Source organism: Epargyreus clarus, unplaced genomic scaffold (genome assembly GCF_041222505.1).
Source record: "Epargyreus clarus isolate Ecla_fem2 unplaced genomic scaffold, WU_Ecla_fem_2.2 ptg000027l, whole genome shotgun sequence".
NCBI classification, from domain to species: domain Eukaryota; kingdom Metazoa; phylum Arthropoda; class Insecta; order Lepidoptera; family Hesperiidae; genus Epargyreus; species Epargyreus clarus.
This window is the reverse complement of record NW_027332234.1, coordinates 14,106,714-14,129,994: the sequence shown is the minus strand read 5'-3', so window position 1 is coordinate 14,129,994 and position 23,281 is coordinate 14,106,714. Positions and strand designations below refer to the sequence as shown.

Below are 23,281 nucleotides of genomic sequence, written 5' to 3'. Positions count from 1 at the left end.
TAATATTTATATTTATAATATTACTATAAAGTCGTCAGCCTGATTTAATAAACAATGTCAAAGCATAAAACACAACCTACTGTTGTGATGGACATTTTAACTTGAAATTTATTTTTAATATTATATTGCATTATCACCTTATTATCATCATCGACTGAAAGGAATATTTAGAAGACGATACGATAATAATACGACTGTAGTGTTTAATACAAGAGCGTGAAAAGTGGCACAAACCACAATAGTAATTATCCTTGTGTCAGGGACGTTCTTAATAATCTCAATATGGAAAATATATAAATTACCGTAAGTGACTATACATATATAAGTATTATTAACATTTAATGCCATACAAATGGAGTATTTAAACATTTAAGACTAAATTCTCATTTACGACGAATAAATATTTGCTAAAACGACTAAGTAGACTTTTAATACAAAAAAAATAAGTCAACCTTTGTATGTACACATATTTATATAATGTTCGTAAAACCGAAATAATTTTGTTTTTGACATTGCATTTTAGCTTTAGAGCTGCTCTAGTACGTTAGGGAAAAACTGGCGTAGCGCTACAAAAATACAATTTTGGACTTACCGTCAAGTCTGGCAGGCCCATCCCGACCAACTTGGCGAGACAACGCCACACAAACATCCCACGTGCAGCTAATCTACACCTACATTATTTACACTATCACAATCACATTCACTTATAAAGGGAAGATGATGAAAAAGGAGATGGACGACAAAACGTGAACGTCTTATTAGAAAACTATACTTTAAAAATCATGTTTTCGAGATAATGACGCGATGAATCTGTCAAGCAGTTAATGACGTCATTAAAATGATTCGTAAATGGAAGCTGAGACCTTCCTGCAGCAAAACACGCTTTGGAACATCGGGAACGACTGAAACATCGCGCGGGACACTGACGGTCACGTATGAAAATAGAGATGTGCGAAGCGATGTTTAGGGCGTGGATGCGGCACACAGAGCTACGACCACATCTTGTTAGACCGCATTGTTTTTTTAAAAACGTAATTTGTATCCATGTATTAGGTATATTTCTTTAAACAATACGTAATAATTATTTACAGTATTTTTTGTAATAACAAGTGCCCAAAATATATACTTTACAGCTTTTGATTAATCTACAAGACTATTAAATTATTTCAGTTGTAATTATGAATAATAAGGATATATAACAGAAATAGATTTTTAAACATAACAGCAATGTAATTTAAACTCGTCCCATGGTTTTCCGTGTAGTCAAAAATAGACAGGACTCTATAAGACAACAAAACTTACAAGAAAAGCAAAACAATACGTATTAATATTAGCCGCTCGCATCGTTAATAACATACCGTATCTATTAATTCGGTCATCTATGCCATCAATCGCATATATTTAGATCACAACTACTCACTATACGTACGTATACATGTGTGAACATTGTCAATGTGTGTTGTGTGATATGATTGAATGTGTGTCGGTGTTGGTACGTGGGTAAGTTACATGTTTGAATGTTGTTGTTTGACATGTAGGGTTGTCTATTTCCGTAAACGTGTTTATCTTCCTGTAACAGAGTATTAAATGCTACGTGAAAATGGGTTACAAGTTACGACAGCGTTGTGTGTTACAATGTTTTGGTTTCTCGTTAACTGTGCAGTATGCGCCTGCGGGAATAAGTGTTAAAAGGGGCCGCCGAATAAACTTCAACAGTTGTGTAAACTTGATGTTTATAGGTCGTTCCAGGTTTAATATTTTATTTCCATTCTGATAAACATGAAGATATTTTTGGTGATTATGTTAGGTAGGGATGATTTTCCGATCCTGTTTAAAAACCTGGGACTAACACTTTTACTGCTGTCGAGGTATCCGTAGTTTCGTCCATGTTGATGACGTTGTGGGCATATTTCACGCATGGAAATCTGTTTCACAAGTAATAAACGCATCTATAATAGACGTCTTGATTTAAAATTCATACGTTGAAGAGCAATCGAATCAGGAAGTAATTTCCGCCCTACTCTACTTTTACGCGATAGAATCTCGAGTGGACCCTCAACAGGCAGCCCTGAGTGGACGCTCAATAAAGCACGTAATAAAAAGCGAGAGCAATAAGAGCATTTGCATTAGGGCTAGAGTTTTCTAAATGAGCCAGTATGATTCACTGGGCGGCGTGGGCTGGGGCTCGGTTGTCATGTCAGCGATTGTGCTTTACACTTTGGTGTAGTGGGTGCCTCGAACACACAAAGACGACTATACAAACAGCCAGACCCAGAATTTCAATTTAAATTTATTTAGATATTCATCTGACCGGGGATCGTACCAGAAATTATTTGCGAGTTGGACTGAATGATAACCGCCACGTAAGTCACCGCGAACAGGACGTAGTTCAGAGATGCGAGAAGCAGATAGTTACATTTACATATGGCCATTGAAGCCAACTTTTAATGAGGAATCAGAGGGAGTTACATCCTTGCAATATGAAGGGGAGGAAGGAATGCTTAGTGTACATGCTATACTGAATCAATAATAATCGTAATGGGTAAATAGAGTGCCAATATCCGGATTCTATTTATGAAACACTATGGCGCCCACGCTGGTGGGTGATGGTGAGTCAAAATTTATTTTTCAATAAGTTTGTTAATGTGGAGATATGAATGATGAACCCACTTTGAACTAATATTGAGTGACAGACAACGTGCTTTTTAAACGAACAGGTCTTAAAGCATGAAATTTTATATTAAATTTTATACTATTATACATATGGTATGTATGTTTAATTAAGGCGGAATTTGCCAAATTTTATGCCATAAAGGACTTAAATAAGCGATGAAGGATTGTTATAAAAATACGTCCGCATAATAGGTCTGTAACACTGTACATACCACTGCTGGGAATGGTTCAGCTCCACAATTTAAGAGCTAAATCATATTCTATCAAGCTGTTCGCATCTGGATTTATGGAGACATATTGCTCACACATTATTCAATTCCAGTTGATAAAGTAGGTACTCAGAAAACAACAAATTCCGTATGTACATCATTTGTACCTTAAAAATTAGACCACCTGTTAATGTTGGTTAAATTGGTTATTCTAGTCAATACCAAGTTGTTTCGAGTACCTATAACTAATTTGCGCCACACCAAACACACAATCAGTGGTTATTATCGTTTCGGGAGATTATCAACTCGTTTGGCAATTCTCCATTTCATTTGCGTGCCAGCTGCTACCCATAATCTCAACAAGTTTCTCCGTAGCGTGTATTTGTTTCGAAATGTAAATTTTATCTTTATTTTAATATTAGTATGCTGAAAGATATAACACAAACAATAATAACGCTATACCCATAAGAATATACTTTGACATTAAAACAAAATTTAAACTAAACATTTAATAATTCATTTGGCCGTCAGTTCATGACAAGTACTTTAAATAATTTGAGCGAAAATATCATACCATCAAAGACAGAAAAAATTTTCATGAAGGATTCAAGAGTAAATGCAGTGCTCAGGGCCAACCAAAAATATACGCTGAGGAAACAACGGGGAAAAATGCTTAATCGTGCAATACGCTATCTGCTATGATCCTACATATTTTTTGGTCGCAAAGTGTGTACACGTGCGTTGTCCGCCGAGCGGCCGCGCGCTGCGGGCGGTGCCGCCGCGGACACGTATTGTTGTACCACACACATTTCACACTAACTAGAATTGCCATAGAGGGTTCACAGATTTTTAGTAACTATGTACATATTATACTGATTTCTTTTTCTTCAAAATATAACTCAACGATATTGTTATTAAAAACATTGGTAAAAATTTAAATGCTGTCACACTTAAAAAAATAAAACGTATCCATCGGACCTCATATGTTGAAATCCATGAAAACGAGGGCTACAGGACGTGGCAAAGAATAAGATATACAAACATATGCTCGAAAAACATTACCCTGCGCACTGGGTTGCTGTCTTACTTGTTTAAATATTTAGGCGTCTATCAAGACGAATTTTCGAAAGGCATGTCCACGAGTTAAATGTTCTGTGACATACAAATAGTTCGATTGGATTGGTGCCAGGACGCCACCGCTGACTACGGGATACATTTCAAGGACGCTGGAGAATGTAGGATAGTGTGAATGGTGGTCACGCAAAAGATATTTGAGGAAAAGGTATTTTAGTAAGTAAGAGTCATTTGTTATCTGTATTGTTAGTACTCGAAGAAATTTACGAAATACTCGAGCAAATAACTAAAATAGTTCAGTGACGTGAAACAAGCGTGAATGAATATAATGAATGCTATTCCATAAGTATAGCATGCGGTTAGAAATAAGTTAATAGATAGCTGTTTTGATTTAATAGTTAACAGACCGATATTTTGTAGTTCGCAGTCAGCTGTTGAACAGTTTCCTAAAGTCGATAACCGAGAAAATATAAACGATTGCGTGTTGCGAAAAACTAAATATAAATATCGTCTTTGGCATTCACGCGCAATTGATACTCTACCCAAATGCATTGACTAATGTTCACATATTTGTCTTGTAATATATAAGTAATTTAATTTGTACCATGTTAACTACCATTTAATGTTTTTTCTATGATTGCAATTGATATGTCATGGTTATTTGCAAAACAATATGGGTATAAAACTATGTATATTATTTTCCAAAATTGCTGCTGGCTTGTACAGATTATCTTAGAGACGGTTGGAAATCTTTTGTAAGGAGTGAAATAAGCGTAATTGTAAGGAGTGAAACAAGTGTAATTTATATTATTGATTATTAATTCGTTCAGCTAGTCAATAAGCCCAGTTACTAAGTCATTGTTACAAGCAAAGTAGTTGTTGCTGTAAATACCAAACTTGGTACATACCTGCGCGACGTCCATGAGCTGCGCGCGCTGAGCGTCGAGGTCTGCCAGGCGGCGCAGCGCGGCCGCCGCGGCGCGCCCCAGCGCCTCCTCGCACTCCCACACGCCCGCCAGCTCCGCCAGCGGCTCCACGCGCGGCGACCACTCCGGGGACTTGCCCTAACACACACGACACACAGGTCACTCTCTGCTGTTGGAGATCATTTATTTATAAATATACGCGTCAAGAAACGCGTTGTTGGTCTCTCTTTGAAAAGTAGGTTTCAAGGAAAATTATAGACATATGCTCCAGCGACCCCGCGCGGTCCGAGCCGCCGCCCGACACGGACACTCGTTACCTCGCAGGGCGGGTGGCGCACGTCCCGCAGCGACACGTCCTCGCTGGGCTCGCTGCTGGGCGCCGACGCGCGCTCGTGCACGCGCTCCAGCGACACCGTGCGCGCTTGTAATCGCCTCTCCAACACACGCGCCTGTCACAAACACATAATATATTTATTATGATACAAAAATAGCAAATTAACATAGTGTATGTTAATACATCATCTCATATAAAATCATAACTGACATCCATGGACATCTGTAACTAAACTCTAATAGGATTTGAGTGCTGCCCTAGGTCAGCTTTAAATGCGTTGCTACCCTGCAGTGCTACAGTGTACAATATAAATCTCGCTATGTAAGTTACTTAAAATTACGATTCATCTATCATTTCTATCATTTTATATATGTTAAAAAACTCACCTGTTCTTTAACCTTCTCCAACAGCTCCATATACCGGTCCTCCTCTTGCTCACACTTGAGACACGTGACATCGCTCTGTTCGACCTTCTCACTCCGCAGGGACTCCAGTTCGCCCAACAACGCACGCATCTTGCTATCTCTTTCATCAATCGTTCTCTTCATGTCCTCCAACTGCTCGGAGACTTCATTCTCTCGCTCCGCCTTCTTTTCTAGCTGATTCTCCAAGTTTTTAATTATGTCTCGTAGTAACGTTATCTCTTCTTCAGAGGCTTTCAGATCCTCGTCAACTGTCGCCTTTCGACCTTCCAAATCGGTTATGATTTGGTTCATTTCTCGTGTCTGGGCTTCTAGCTGTTCCACCTAATTAATAATTTTAATTTGAACTATTTATTCATTCTACAAATTCAATTTACTATAAAATATTAATTCGGTATAGTTTTACAATTAACTTTTAACTCTACCACCTAGTTAATAATATTAGTCTGAAATCTAAGTGCAAAAGCATGCTATTAAGTGTGAATATCTACCTCTAAGGCTACAAGAAGGAAAATAAAGTGAAGAAAGAAAATTAAAGGGAATAAAGATCATCAAGCACAACAAAACTAGAAGAAAAGGAAGTAACTGACTATGGTATATTTTACTCACTATTTCTCTATAATCTAGTAGTATGAGTATGCCCTCAATTACTTTTAGGTAACAAGGAGCTACGAATAAAATAAAGTTCAGTAAGAGAATCATCGCGTCTAATCTACCTAAAGTTTAAATCAGACAGTCAAATGATCAGGGTAGACGTTTGATTAGTTAAAGATATAATTAAAACATCTGTTTATACGTAAATATCAAAATCGTACAACTTACGTGTGCGTCGTGCTCCCTACAGTTACAATGCGCGAGGCGCAGGCAACGGATCTGCGGGAACGCGCACGCCATTTTTTACATCTTCTCAATATATGTTTAAGCAATAAAGGCTACTTTACCGTGTAACATTGCACGCGTATTACTTTGACAATTATGTAAGTAAGGCATGCGATGATAAAGTTCGTCTCATACAATATTGAGCAGATTTTAATACTGTCGGAGAATAAAGTTAATATAGAATTTAGGTAACGATACTAGCCAAGGATCGGAAAGTTACTACGGAGGATTAGGATTTTGTGCAAATTAAAACAGGCAACAAAAATATTAGCAACAGCACAAATTGGTGTTTATTACAAAATTTTAAGTAAGGTCAAAGTATTTAGGTAATAATAATATGTTTTATTTTACGTATCGAAGGTATTATTTCAATAGACGAAATGTATTTATTACACAAATTACTTTTGATCTTACATATCATTATATTAGATCAAGTCTCATGCTACTAGAATTCGAAAATTTTGTTTTAGTTAAAAATTAATTACATCAATATAATTTCACTTCGAGATTTTATGATATATTTCAAGTATCACATACTCGTACATAAGAAGCAGACGAATACAGTAGCGTTGATTGTAAGGGTCAATTTAAGGGTTAATTGACACTAAATACGTTAAATGTGAAAAAATGTTAAGGTATAATAATGAATGCATCACACACAGCAGCCAAATTTAAAAAGGTTAATAAAATTAATACTTTGATATGTGAAATGTATCATGTTAAAACATGCAGAATACATAGTACAAATGATTTCACAATTTTTGTATTAATGACGAAAATTATATTATTGGACTTATGTGTACTGTGAGTTCTTTAAAAATAGTCGTATGTGAAGTCTTCTTTGGTCATCGCGGTGGACTAATGTCTAAATCCCTGTCACTCTGAACGGTGACCAGTCAGGAGATTGGTGATGAGCTGACTTGACATTGTGCAAACTAAACGACAGTTAACACCAGTATAAGAGGCTGTATGTGTGTTCGTACATGTACGTCTATGTATGTATGTAACGTAACTGTGTGTCATGTACGTGTTCCCGTGCAGCGTTATCTTCGTCCCGCTGATATCTACATTTTGCGATTGCGACACGACTCGTTTCTATTCAGAGTGGACTAGCTTGGCGCGGTCTCTACCCATGTACATAATATAATGTAACTATGTATATGTCTTTGGAATGGGTGTATGTAAGTCGGTGTACGTGTCGCACAGCATGCAGCGTTACCTCGCTGAGTATCCGGGCGTTGGTGTGCAGGCGCTGCGCGAGGCGCGCGTTGTCGTCGCGCAGGTCGCGCACGCGCGCCGCGAACTCGTCGCGCTCGGCCTCGCGCTCCGCCGCCTGCTCCTCCACGAACGCTCGCGTCGCGCGCAGCTGGCGGTTCGCCGCCTCCAGCTGTGCGGACGCAACTTGCACGTTAGCTGACCACCACCACTCGCATACATATCTACACTCACTATTCGCTTGTACATAATGTACATGTTCGAATTCTTAATGAGGTCACAATAGGAGTGACGTGTTTTGTTGTCACTGGAGTGAATTCGCAAGTGTCAGTATATTTAATATCCTATACGTAACGAGTAACATTCATGTTATACCTTATAATATGCAAGGCAATGTACTTATAGTTACGTAATATAATTTATGTAACGTAGTTATAATTAGGCTACTCTATCGCTTTAGGTTAAGAAAACCTGTAGATGTAACGATAAATAAATAAAAAATGTATTTAATATAACATTTTCAGATTAGCATAGGACAAACCAAGAACTACTCAATTTAATTAGAGTTTCAAATGTTTACATTTTCAAAATCTTTAAGAGTGTGCAGTAATCACTTATATTGTAAAAAAGACTTAAACACAAAATAAACATTTTATTGTTCAATTTTCAATTTTATAGCATTCACAGCTCTAAACGTAAGCCATGCTGCGACAATCACTATAATATGATTATAACATAAGAATCATATAACATTTCTAACGCTCTAGCTATTTACGCAAAAAAATATCTAAAGACACGAGAAATATTAAAACAGAAATAACATTAAAAAGCTGAAAGAAAAATTTAATAAATACGACATTTATTTTCTATATGTAGGGTGCTATGTGACATACATAGACAAAAATAAATTAAACATAATCATAAGTAACATAACATAATATGCAATATAGTTCCAGCGTGCAGTTACCTTCGTGCAGCACACCTTATGTACAGGCGAGTGCGTCAGCCGCCTCACCTGCCGTGCGTGCCGACATAAATAGTTATAATTGATATTGGTTAAAAAATATATAACTATATAAATATCGATAATTGTATATATTACAGTGATTAATATTTTTCAACTGTTACGTACGTGATGAAAGTGGGCTAGCGCCCACTTTCATCACAGTATAATATCAATTATTTGTATGTGAAAGTTTAATTTTGGATTTAGATGTTATGAATATTTGTAATTTACATACAATAGTATTTACATTTTTTTTAGTTTATGTCGACTATTGTGTTAGTAGCAGTGATTATTACTATTGTGTAATGGCAGTGATAGCCGCAGGTTAAGAAACTCGGCCCCTCGATCGAGTTGTCCGTGGTTCAAATCTCAGATTTTTCAAATTATGTGCGTGTTAGAAATTAATTATCACTTGCTTATACGGCGAAGGAAAACATCTTGAGGTAACCTGCATACCTGAGAGATATATAAAAAACAATCTCAAAGGTATGTGAAGTCTACCAATACGCACTCGGCCAGCGCGGTGGACTACGGCCTAATCCTTCTCATTATGAGAGGAGACCCGTGTCCAGCAGGGGGACGATACTGGGTCGATGATGATTGTGTTAGTAGTGAGGTCGTGTTTGTGCGTACCTGTTGTTGCAGGTCGTCGCGGTCGCGCTGCAGCGCGTCGAGGTCGTGCGCGAGGCGGGCGGCGTGCGCGCGCGGCGACGCGGCCGCGTCCAGCGAGCGGCACGCCGCGCCCGCCGGGCCCGCGCCCGCCAGCCCGTATCTACGACAAACAACACGATACAACTGTTACTCTCAAACATACATTAGTAAAGATTACTTACTCCTAACAAGATAATCTAACCAGTTTTAACAATAGAAATTGTCACTGTCATCTATTTTCGTGTTTGAAAAATATTTAAAAAAATTGTAGTTCTTGGAGCATTTACATTTACTTTTTCTTCAATTTTGTGTTTTTTTTTTGCACCACTCAACTGCATTATGCATATGTCGGCATTGTTCCGTGTAAATTACACCATGACAGTCGGAGACGTAATGGGAATAACAGTCAGCCATTTTACTTATATGTCAATCATTTAATGTCTTCTTTCAATTACAAGGCGGTGAAATATGTATACTTATCTATGCTCTCAAATCATAAGATACTCCTAGACTTTGAAGGTAGTAACGCTTCGTGTTTCTACTCAGCAACTAACAATCTAATAACATCAGCGTTAAGCGCTGCTGTATTCTAATCTAAAAGAATGTGGTAAGACTTACTTATTCAAGCCATTTCATAGTATTACTCAGGTATCAGCAACGCATCTGTTGCCAACCTCAGGTAGGAATCTTATCTTATCTGAGGTTACTTACAAATGTCCATGGGGAATAGTAGCCACAAATTACAAATCGTGAATTATTTTTAACAAATAAATAAAAGGCATAAACATTTGATTACCCTTCAGCGATAACATCTGACTGCGGACGGTCGTTGCAACCGAGCAATTGTGCGATCTTCATCATGGCAACATCCAAATCCGATCTGAGCAGGTTCTCGCGCTGCAAGCATTCCGACATCGCCTCCTCCATGTTCTGATAGAAAAAAAAACTATTATAGTTTCTGCTGAACTATTTTAAATACCGAGTACCAAGAAAAACGTTATTCTTATGATAAACAAAAATTATAAATAAATAATTTTGTCAGCGTCTTTTTATTTACCTTCCTGTGTAATTCGCAGTTGTCACAAGAGAGTCGTTTCGACTCAAAGTCGTCAACTAGCTCCGTTATTTTCATTTCACTGGACTCCAACATTTTTGATTCTTGACGTCCTTATAGAGGAAAAAAACATTTTATTACTTTATCTTTTTTCTGTAGTTTATAGGGCGGAGAAAAGAAAGAAGGATTTTGAATTACATTAGATATCGCGTTAATATATCTATTTGATTTTAGTTTATAGTGTGGCGTGATCAACACTGTCAGACATCGTGTAATAGATTCAGTAAATAATGCTGTATTTATTCGAACACTGTTGTAGACATGTCATTTCTAAATACTGGTTTTAAGCGGTTACTATAACATGTTAGAAACATACTGTCCTGGGCAAAATACAAAAACTCTATCGTAATCTAAATACAACAAGCACAACAACGCAACTCACTAGCGCCGGTGAGCCGAGACGAGAGCTCGAGCAGCTCGTGGGCCTCATCGCGCAGGCGCTTGAGCGAGAGGTCGAGCTCGCGCTTGATGTCGGCGCTGAGGTCGCGCTGGTGGCGCAGCAGGCCGGGCGCGTCCTCGTCCAGCGCGGCCAGCACGGCGCGCAGGTCCGGCGCGAAGTGCACGTGCTTGCCGCGCGCCGCCCCGCCCCCGCCCGCGCCCGCGCCGCAGCTCAGCTCCAACACGCTGGGAGATGATGCGCGAGACTCGCACTCCAACGTACTGGAACGAACGAATGTATGTAACATGAGTCGATAACGATTGCAATCGTATACAATTCTAACGAGTGGAAAGAACGAGCGGCTGTAGCATAGCTTTTGCTCAAGCCAAACGTTTGAAGATTTTGCGGCAAACACAAAGTGTAGTGCAGACGCAGCATAGCGTAAAGTCATGCTGTCTTTAGTAAAGTAGTGACAATAAAAATAATAATTTATATTTTTTCTTGGATTGAATGTTATCAAAATGTATTGGAGAATATAATCCTATTTTGTAATGTAGTAAAAAATAAAACAATATGTTTTATTTCACCTTTTGTTGTTATGAATCGAATATGGATAACGTACATTCCAAATATAGACTTTACTATAGCAACATGATAAATGAACAATTTTGTTCTTATTTTTACACCAAAAACATGGAAACGTGTTTCATTTCACCGTGTCTACGCTTACAGATGCATAAACCCTCTTAGTTACATATCTAAAATCGTCGCGACCCGAATACAAACTTAGAGATTTCCAACGAAAACTGATACATGAAATGCATAGTGCATGGTACTTGGCGTATGGCCAGTCTTCATTGCAATATTAATCTAGTCTAGTCTAACGCCTCATACGCCAGGAGCGAAAATTAATCCCAATAATAAAGTGCTACTTAGCGGTTCCTTATAGATCAAGGCATTTCGGTTCCTGAAAAGTTTCCTGACAAATAAATTAACATAGCAAAACCATCGTTCAAAGTATGTTCATTGTAGCGTTCAAATGTATGAGTCATTAATATAAAATATATGCGAGGGGGTTCTGACACATTAAACGATACCATATGTTGTTGTGTTGTAAATGCATATAAGTAGCGGTCAAATTTTGCCTTTACATGACCCGGCGGCTGTCAACATACAATAATATTAAAATGGTTATTCCAAATTCTACAGATATTTATCGGTGCTAAGCTGGATGCGGATTAGAATTTACAGGGAATCGGCCCAATTGTATACTAATTGTACGGCGCCATACAAAGTTCAATTTTATAACACGACAACCCGAAATTCATATCAGTGGAACTGACATTATAAACTGGAAAGAGCAAAGTGCAAGTTGTCTGGCAAGCGACCAGCGTCCAGTGCGTTATTAATTCCAGACAAGTCGCACGCAATACGAAAGCAATTAGGGAGCGAACGTGCGCGTACGTTCAAACTGAGTGCGAGCTTTGATGATTTCCTGGTAAGACACTTTTAGTACTTCTTTGCTTTGGTGTTGGTTGAAGGTGACTGGTAATGGCATCTCAGGTGTTTTGCTTTGTTTATATGATTTATTTTAACTTGATCTTCAATTCTGGGAACTTTTATAATTATCCTTTCTATACGTAACATTTCTAAACTAATGCACTTCAGTAAGATTTATGTTTTGTTGTTGTCAACAACTTATCACTGCTCGCAAATATTTTTCCGTCACGAAGAATAATCGCCGAAGAAAACTAAAACTGAAAATTTTATTTTTAAAAGAATATCATTTACGAATAAATTACTTAGGCGTCTTCACATATAGTTATCATTTACCTTTTTGATCTAAATGTATATTTTGTCTCAATACAGTGATGTCAATTGCAAAATAACAGATTCAAACTGCAATTTTGCAGTTAGCATAGTGCTAAAGCGAACTTCCGTCTAAAAGCTAGGCTACAATATAATATAATGTTAACTAACTCGTCGTCGTTAACGATGCGGCGCAGCAGCTGCGCGAGCACAGTGCGGTTGAGCTCGTCCTCGGCGCTCGCGCAGTACGCCAGCAGCTGCCCCACCGCGCGCTGCAGCGCCGCCGCCACGCGCTTCAAGCTGTCCCTGCAACACCGCACAAACGTATACATGTACACGTCCACATAGGAACATATCACCATAGATTAGTAAAGATTACTCACTCCTAACAAGAAAATGTAACCAGTTTGGGCAACTGAAATTGTCACTGTCATCTATTTTTGTGTTTGAAAAATATTAAAAAAATGTAGTCTTTAGATCATTTACGAATGAAACGATATTTCTCCGCACTTTTTCTTCGATTTCGTGTTTTTGCACCACTTAACTGCGCATGTCAGCGTTGTTCCGCGTAAATTACACGCTGACAGCCATTAAATAGCTGACACAATTGTCAGCCGTTTAAGCCATTAAATGGCTTCCTTCAATTACAAGGCGGGGAGATATCTATACTTATCTATGCATATCACATACACTGGACAGTCAGTACTGTCAGTAGTCACTGTTAGGCAATTAGGCATTATTCGTACCTAAAGGACAAAACGCCAGACGTTGTAAACTTAATGAGTTTTAAGCAAAACCCTAGTGACTGATCTTGTGCTTTTGCTTGCAATTCCTACGCATCTATGGTCGACTTTTATTAGAACCCATATTCCATATGGACAGCAATATTAATTTACTTTCAGATGGACTGCCAGCTTCAAGCATAAACTTAAAGTAGGTGAGTTTCCCACTCAATTCGAGTCGTTTATAATAATGGCAGAGGCCACTCACTAATAGGTGGTGATAATGATGAAACGCCAGATAGTCTGCGCGTAATTAGGTCTATGACATTTACCTCTCCTTAGTGACCTCCTCGAGCTGCCTGTTCTGGTCGAAGCTGTTGTTGCGCCGCTGCCGCCATTTGTCCGCGTCCCCGGGCGATGCGTCCTCGCGGAGACTTGATAACTGACGATAAAAAAACACATTTAATAATATATTTATATACGGATTTTTTTTGGCCAGATAATTCTTTACTTCGTTGCTGTTGTTGTATTAATTCAGTAAATTTATAGTTCAGTAAATAGTTGTACCTATATCTAACAATGAAGGCATTGAATGGTGTAATTAATTAAAAAGTAATTAATAATAACAACAAATTGTATAATTAATAACACTGGTTCAACATACCATAAACCTTTTCAACATCACCATATTGACCGTCACATTTTGGAATACACTACATAATCGGAACCCAACTAATCAATACTATGTGCAAATCATTACAAACATAACACTGTTAATTGTCCTTCATAATAATAGGGCACTTTAATTTATTCATGTATCTATTTACTATCACTTAACTTTTTCGCATTCCTATAAAATTTGGTAATAAAATATTACGAAAATAATTTCAAAATATAATAAAAAAGACAAAAAAGATTAATACATAATTGAACACAGTAATATAATATGTAGGGACATGTGCATGTTACACGTTAAATTACTTTTGACACAATAATGACACAACAAACATGTCCTGAAAAGTTGTAAGTATTTTCTACAACATATAAATCCTTACTTATATTATAAATTACTTCCTTACTAATATTATAAATCCGAAAGTAACTCTGTCTGTCTGTCTGTCTGTCTGTCTGGTTGTCTCTTCTTCACGCCTAAACCCCTGAACCGATTTTACTGAAATTGTGTACAAAGATAGTTTGAGACCCGAGAAAGGACATAGGATAGTTTTTATCCAGGAAATCCTACGGGAACTAGGTATGGCGATCTAAGATCGATTAATCGGAGAATCGATCTTTTGGACCAAAAAAAATCGATTATTTTCATATCATAATCGATTATATGTCATATTATTTTCTTTTAAACGCGGGCGAAGCCGCGGGCAAAAACTAGTATATTATAAATCCGAAAGTAACTCTATCTGTCTGTCTGTCTGGTTGTCTTTTCTTCACGTCTAAACCACTGAACCGATTTTCATGAAATTTTGTACAAAGATAGTCTGAGACCCCAGAAAGGACATAGCATAGTTTTTATCCCGGAAATCCCACGGGAACTAGGGATGGCGATCTAAGATCGATTAATCGGAGAATCGATCTTTTGGACCAAAAAAATCGATTATTTTTATATCATAATCGATTATATGTCATATTATTTTCTTTTAAACGCGGGCGAAGCCGCGGGCAAAAACTAGTAAGCTATATTATCGGGTCTAGGTATTGAGGAGCCTCTGTACTGAGGAACACTAATCACGGAATTCTAGGACAACTGATAGATTTATAGCAATATGCTGGTATTATTTCAAGAAGTTACATTTAATTGTTCCTAATATTAAATAATTGAAGTTCAAAATCGAGTGCAACATAAATATAACATTGTAATAATATTATTATATGAATCATAAAGGAATGTATTTAGCGTTGTCAACATTTTAAATGTTTCCATTGCCGTGGCCATAACGGGGTGGGCGATAACTGACTCAGAGAATACCTTACAAGGAAAAACGATATTATTTACATACTGAAATAAAGCAGGACACTGGTGTTTACCCACTTATGATATAGTTAAAATTATACTTTTAAAAAAAACTATCTGAAAAGTGGTAAAATTAGTGAAAATAATTATGGAAAACATACATTACTAATATAAGATAAATAGAAAACATAATATAGAAGATTTTTTCATTCATTTAATTAGTAAAGATGTTATCATGAGATATAAACCCAAACGGTTTACGAGATGCATTACGTTTCAGTGAGTTAGCCAAGCGTTTTTCATCAGATAGAAATTGCCTAAAACACTTTAAACCACTATTCTGTTGCAAACTTTACTTACGCGATATAGTAAATTCAGAGTAATTGCTTCATGCTATTCTAATATACATTATGGTATACATTTAGAGCGCCTTACGAGAATAAACAAAAATCGGTATTTCACTCAATCCACTAAACTTTTTGGGTCGATACGCAAATATTTACGAACCATATCGTGCAGCGGCTTTGATAAAAACGTCAGCTTGAACATGAATAAATCAAGAATATTGAGGGTATGTTTAAAAATGTTGATAAAATTGAAATGGATAAGATATACATTGAAAGTGTTAATTTTTCTTGGATACAAACAGTTACTATTATTTACCTTATGGCACAATATAATTAATGTCGATGGATCGTCACACATTTCTGTCTCAATTTATAACACTATCCGAACAAGTTTCGGTTAAAATATTCTTAGAGAATTGATCCGTCACGAGCGCACAAATCAACTGAACTCGCAGTACGGTTCGTCCGTAAATGGTTCAATATTTCGCATGCACATTAATATAATAATCATTTAATTATATTACTCCATTTTCCAGCTTACATGCTTATATTTTAATTACATTATATTAATAGCACCCTCGCTATCTACATTAGCCACAGAAATCTATCTATACTAGGATGCCCTTTTGTGAACAACAAAGGGGAATAACATTTTTTTCTTTAAGAATATTAAAAAAACATGCTTAAAAATTGGCAATGTGTTGACGTCTCATTAACGTTAAAAATGTCGGATGGACGACAATGAAAATTTATCATTACACATTGTGTGGCTTTCTTGTCTACATAGATTCTTATAAAAAATGGTTTACTTCCGTACAAATATATTTTTCGAAGAAGCTACATGGTCTCTAACAGGTGAATAACCGACCGAGTTTAGAGGCAATGTTTACACTTTGTCTGTCTGTAACCGCCGCTGAAATATGAATGAGACTGTTGGAAGCATGCATCTAAACAACGTTAATATTATTCTCAAGATACTCATTTATAAAGATCTATATCTGTACCATGTTACGATTTAAATCTGTGTTTAGGTATAATGGTTTTACTATAAGAGTAAAATAAAAAGTGAAACAAAAAACCTTGAAAGGGTCACCTTATCGTATTTTCCTATATGGTGTTCGATAGGGTCATGTTTGTTAGTCGAAAAGAAAGTTTTTGAAAGTGTTCACTAAAAAAATTTTCATGCGATAAAAATAATTATTTTTATTATATTTGAATTTTATACCAATTTTACATAGTAAAAAGATACTATGAAAAGGTGATGGAAGACCTAGGTATCATTCATGGGAGCTGAGGAGTCAAGCAACACTGATTACGAGATCGGTTATTTCTGACACACATAATATTCGCTATTAGAAATGAATTACCTCCCGCCAAACTAGGAAGGGCTGGAATCATACTATACCGCTCCGTAGGCTACATTGAAACAAATTCTCAATTTTTAAATAAGATGAAAGATGCAAATTCAAGGGATTTGAAAGACTGCGATCCCCCTTTATCTACTGCAACAACTGAAATAATTTTGTGAATTTCTTCGAAGGAAAGGAAAAGTACACAAAAAGTTAAATTATACATGAAATATAGTATAGAATAAACAGGAACAAGACCAACTGCGTATAGAAATGAGGATAAAAACACAAACACCATGTGTGGCGGCGTTCGTACGCACGTGTACGTACTGTGCTTCAAGTGTCAAAAACTACATTTTAATTTAATCTTTTTTCTGTTTTGAACAAAGGTTATAGTCGCTTGAACAAAATTATTATAAGTGACACACTTATACGGGTCGCTGTTTATGACATCTCAATGGAATTTAAACTCTCCCTCTATTAAATAAAGTAGTTTTTCATTCCAAATAGAAAGGGAGGTGATGATTACAATACCACAGAGGGGTTGGTTTGTTATGAGAGGAGCCACGTGCAGGATATCTATACGTAGATATTGCTATTGCTTCTCACGTTAACTCAAAACCCAATCGATATTCAGTTTAAGGATCGTACAAATAAGAACCACGTGACATGCCATCGTAAAATACAAACACTGATTTACAATGTACTTTGTGGTTTCAGTGGCAACTGATTGGAGAAATAAACCACCTGCAGTTGAATTGTTTGACGGGAAAATCAACATAGCAAACAAATTCTAATGGAATTTAAACAAATTGGTACTTGAGATACCAGGATATTGAATAAACAATTAGTAACTGTAATGAAACAGTTTTGTATTTGATTATTTTATTATAATTGAATGGAATGATGGTAAACTTGATACAAAGTAGCTGCCATCCATTGCGACAGCTTTCAAGAAGTGCTCTTTTTGCACTTACTTCAAAGGGTTACAGAGCACATAGCACTTTAAGCAAACTTTCGAGGAATTAGATCATAAAGTTCATCATAAAGTTAGTTAGTTTTCTTGCATTAACTTCATAATTACATATTGCCTTTCTAGTCAGACTGGAATCATTTATGTTCAATACACTCTGTGTAACATTCAATAATGAACCATTTAAGTATTCTTCAAATATAAGCATCAAATACTGAAGTTAATTTTCAAGCCCCTTTAAATATTTCGTAGTAACCACTTACAAAGCTAACTGCACGTAATAGAGGGCAATTTAAACAACAACAGAGTCCACTACAATGCTCTCCCCTCGTTCAATCCTAGGTCGGCCCACAGGACAATCAGACTGTCGAATATAGGAGAATTCTGAGTCGTTACAGGAACGTACAATTCTGGAAATTACTTGTACGAGAATTTCTGAAGTGTACTGTTTACCGGTCCCTATTTCCGATGTAAGAGTACATAGGTATTACGTACATAATTCGATAGAGGAAGCTTTATTTATATTTCTAATAGATATACTGCAGAAAGTAATGTTAACATTGAATTCGTTTAGGGAAAAAACTCTTCTGAAATTACAATTTTGCAGTAAAAATGCAAATACTGAGTGCAAATATAACCTTTAGTTATATAAATTTCTTGCACAAAGACATCAATCGTATTTTTTTTGTAGAATAGTGTGAAAAAGTTTTAGAGCCCGGAAACTTTTTCACGCTATTAGAACTTCCCGCTTCCTGCGAAGCTGTAACTTCCTAGCCTTTGAACATTCCTAATCAAGTAATGATTACATCGGTTATCTAACCAAACGTCTTTATCAAAAGCTCCACCTGATAGTCGAGTTATTGATAATGCTTTCATTTAAGCTTTATCTTCTTTTGAGAGGTCAACGTCATTAAATGTGATTTGATGCCCTTTGCTTATATGGAACGAATCAGTGGATATAAAACTAACTGAATCATTCTATTACATTTCTGTAGATTAATGATTATTAAGATAAGGTACTTATAAACATTCGCAAAAAACCCTTCAGAGTATTAATAAATATTAACAATAAAAAGCTTATAATGCGAAAAAGTTAAGCGAATTGGCAACATCAAACATTGTCACTGCAACAAGAACAGACGCCGTTGATCGTCATCGGGAGTCAGCAATATTTTTAGACGCTCCCGCAAACAATAAAACTTTTAATTAAAAACGGTCACAATTTAAACTCACGACACTAATCACTATGCTTATTAAGTTTGTAGTAAAAACGTCTATGTTATTTTTAAAATAGAGTCCACTTTAAAACTGGCCGTTAGTTTGTACGTCCGAGCGTGCACGTATACGTAAGTGGTAAGTGACGGGCGCGTGAAGCGTGCGTCGCCCCTCGCTCGCGGCGCCAAACTAAGTCATTGTTTATGTTGGGGATGCGGCTTATGGCTCCGTGTGGACCGGGCTGTGATGTGAGTTCATTGAAGTTGCACATGTAAATTAGCCAGTAATGAAGGGGAATTGGCATGATTCTTGACAAGGGATCCTGATTAAATTGAAATATTAATCGAATTAATAAATAAAGGTATACATACGTAATTTTACCATACAAATTGTAAATATATATTGTCAAAATAAGACCACGGTTAATTGCATGCCACCTAATGGAGGTATAAACTCAGGTAGTACATAATAATATAATTATGTACTTAACGGAGAGCAATAGACTATAAAACATTGCAGACCCTAAATAGAACAACGGCAGCAAATTATTTAAACTGGTATGGTAGATAGAATTAACTTTAATAAGGAAAGACAGTGCAATGAGGGCAAACGTTTTACACTTTGCCTAGACTATAAATGAAATTAAATATGTAGACACGTTTAACCACATGCGGTTAGACTAAACATTGTCAAAGTTTAAAGTAAACATACTGAAACGAGAAATACAGAAGCAGCGATTTACTGCATTCGCAACTAATTCGAATGAACATCTTAACTGAAACAAGGATTTCATATCTCTATTTATTTTATTTGAGATAGAAATAATAGAGACTGACGAGATGCACAGATGTGGAGATGAATAATGTCCACGTATGAATTAAGTAAAGGGAAATGAGAGCTTAATGATGATGCTATTTGATGAATATTATTTACATGTTGTTTTCAGGAATAGATTTTGTGACACTAGGTATTAGTTATATTGGCTACAGGAATAAATAAACAGAAATCCTTTATTATCCCAACGTTATCCATCAATGTGTCTTGTGAAATTTTCCATACTTCTAGTCTAGACCGATCGGTCGCAATGTCTGGGAGGCAGTGTTAAAGCTTTATTACGTAGATTTGGGAGCATAAAAACTTATTTCATTAATAAATTAAACCAAAGAATTTTAAAGCATAATCAAGACAAAATCACCGGCTTCGTGACTTAGTAAATGAAGTCGCTTGAATTACCATTTAAGGTGTACCGTTAAAAAATCGAAAAATCACATCAGCGACATTATAAAAATAATATAAATAATATTGATCTTAATAAGATTATTAAAAACACGAGTCCTAGTTAATTATCTTCAGAGTACAAATATCCACATCACGGAGGCGAGCAGATGTCCGTCCGTAGAAGGATTTACAGGGAATCAGACGTGAAGCTATAATTACTGCGGATTTACGCGTCTACTGCACACATTCGTTTAATAGCGCCGAGACTGACAGATGTCTCGTTTTGTTTATGGCGAAATGTAAATAGAGCTGCGAGTATTTATTTTGCTTGTCTTTTCTTACTAAAGTTAATACCACCACGCTTCTCCCTATACGCGTCTTAAATTAATATCAGAGATATTTCCCATATTTCTTATTGTTTTGAAACTGACGCAATTCGGTATTTTTCCATATTTCTCGTGGAGTATAAACGTCATACATGCATTTACATGAATTATTTTACCCACTCGATTGTTAAATGTCAGAAGATTCTATTAATAACAAGTATTTCGTTAAAAACTCCATCGCTCAGGCAAAGTGCACATTCATTTTCAAAATATAAAACATACTCAGGGATTGACTATCCCATTCAGCTCGGTTCATCCCTATCTACAAAACGCCATGTTTTATGTTGTTTATTTACAGCTCTATATAATTATTTTGAGCACCTTATCTTAATTTCGTTTTTACAGCCCTGTATAATTATTCTCATCACTAACCAAGATAGGTGGTCACCCCACCACGTTTAGACGCACCATAAAACTAAATATAAACCCGACATCCTGTCTTCCAGGATCACGCGCTTCAGAACATGCATCTGTATGGCGAGGGAATAGTTTCAATGCATAGTGACCTAGATATCGTCAAGTGTAAACAAACAATGGATGTCAACGATGACGTAACAAAGCTGGCTAAATATGGTTTAAAGAGAATTATCGTTTGAAGCGTTCATAGCTCTGTGGCATTGGTGCAATTACAAACGGACATTTGGCAATACTGTGGTCCTTGAATATGACGGGTAACCTTTAATCCCAATATTGTTGTTGATATTTCCTTGCTTTGGACTGTATAAATCATTCCCGTAACATATATCTTCACCAATCCGTATCCAGACCCAGCGATGACAAACTGCAGTAGCCCGTAAAAAAGAACGTTAGATAAATATTCTCCGATCTTCACTAAAATGGTCTATGTCCTGTAGAATTGGAGTCGATAAGAAAACAAGCTATAGTAGTTTTATTATAAACATCAAAGAACAAGATCTAGACTGAACTACAAACAAATATTTTCACGTATATACGGAATTGTAAAGAGTATGAAAAAACGTCATAGTCTTGCATACGCAGAACACGATCCGAGTGATGTCATGTTTCTAGGATAAGATCAAATTAAACTGTGCTTTAACAACTCAATCAATCCATCAACGGTACAGTACTCAAACGAATCGCGAACCCGAGCTATGCGCGTAGGCCCTTACTACTGAAATAGTAAGAGGATATTTGTGTGTTACACACTGTATAGGTTCTATAAATTGAAATTTTATAAAATTGATGACGTGCCTGCGGTTTCCAAATAACTGCCATTTTAATTGGCCATCAACTCATCACAATGCTTCTTAAATAATGTTTAAAATGTTTTCTGTACGAGTAAAGTATAGCTCAGTCAATTTGAAAGAAAATCACTCCTAAAATTTTAAATAGTGTATTGCATATACATTTATTTATGTCTTTTATAACATTATGGGTAGGTATAGCAAATACATACTGTACTTGTATTAATTCTATTCATTTCAAATTCAAATATGTATTACGTATAGTGAATAAATCAAGCCGCCCTGAAACTCCTATACCGCCCTAGACCCTTATTAAGCTAATCAAATACAGCTTTCCAAACTATTGAAAGCAAATAATTTTAAATTAAGGGAAAGTCGGAAGTCGATGTAAAGCTTGGCTTAAAAGATGTGACAGTAGGCAGAAAGTGCGCGTACCGCCAAATTTTTAAGCCTCACAATAGTCAGATAGGCCTCCTCTGCTTTAATTTAGCATTCGTAAATAAAATGAAACACACGAAAACTAAAAATAATTTTACAATTAAATGATTTTCTTTGGAATATTAATTAGATTAATTCATCAATCAATACGATAAAATTAGTAAACCACTCGTCACATAAGAACAAGCCGCGGGGGACGATCACCATGTGTGACATTTGCGACATTTATGTGATCAAGATGTTTATGTAACGTTTAGTATCTGTCGTCACCAATGAGCTACACAACAACCAATTGCCTTGACGGCACGCCACTGTCGATATTCTATCTCAGACTTCCTCTTTCAGTTTACTTTCAAAAAATCAAATCATTTCAAAAATCTTTTGAATTAATAATAATAAGTAAAAGTTGAATCAAACGTGAATAAATAAAAAACGGGTACTTATAGCATAGCATCAAGTAATTAATATGTTTCATAATATTATGATGATAGTATTTTTATAAAAAGTATATCAAAGCCTTGTGTATTGTTAATTAATTACAGACTATTTGAAAGAGGTTTTGTTTCATTCAGTCGTGTAATTTCAATGAGACATAATTGCGTTTTCTGGCAAAAAGTTGCAGTTTAAATTCGCAGAACACTGTAATAAAACAAGGCAGTTTCTTAAAATCTAACAATAAGGGTCGTTTTTAGTCGACATCCTCAGATACATGGTTACAAAGAATTGACAGCATCTCTCGCAGTGGGACGTCGACGGAAACACGTGTTCACG

At 36.3% G+C, this 23,281-nt stretch overlaps 1 protein-coding gene across 7 annotated transcripts in view; it reads right to left on the bottom strand.

The window, feature by feature from the left end:
• LOC140754145 (uncharacterized) overlaps window positions 1–23,281 on the bottom strand; it is a 61,655-nt gene that overhangs the window by 21,407 nt on the left and 16,967 nt on the right. For 5 of the 7 annotated variants that reach the window (XM_073089079.1, XM_073089073.1, XM_073089077.1 and 2 more), the window contains 12 exons: window positions 13,746–13,855; window positions 12,863–12,997; window positions 10,886–11,163; window positions 10,447–10,556; window positions 10,186–10,319; window positions 9,372–9,510; window positions 8,700–8,747; window positions 7,737–7,904; window positions 6,461–6,511; window positions 5,603–5,962; window positions 5,200–5,331; window positions 4,865–5,020 (listed from right to left, as the gene is read on the bottom strand). In XM_073089079.1, the coding sequence (XP_072945180.1) occupies window positions 4,865–5,020; window positions 5,200–5,331; window positions 5,603–5,962; window positions 6,461–6,511; window positions 7,737–7,904; window positions 8,700–8,747; window positions 9,372–9,510; window positions 10,186–10,319; window positions 10,447–10,556; window positions 10,886–11,163; window positions 12,863–12,997; window positions 13,746–13,855 (1,821 nt within the window). The remainder of the gene's footprint in view (window positions 1–4,864; window positions 5,021–5,199; window positions 5,332–5,602; window positions 5,963–6,460; window positions 6,512–7,736; window positions 7,905–8,699; window positions 8,748–9,371; window positions 9,511–10,185; window positions 10,320–10,446; window positions 10,557–10,885; window positions 11,164–12,862; window positions 12,998–13,745; window positions 13,856–23,281) is intronic. The other 2 variants (XM_073089075.1, XM_073089074.1) reach the window with 2 other exon arrangements.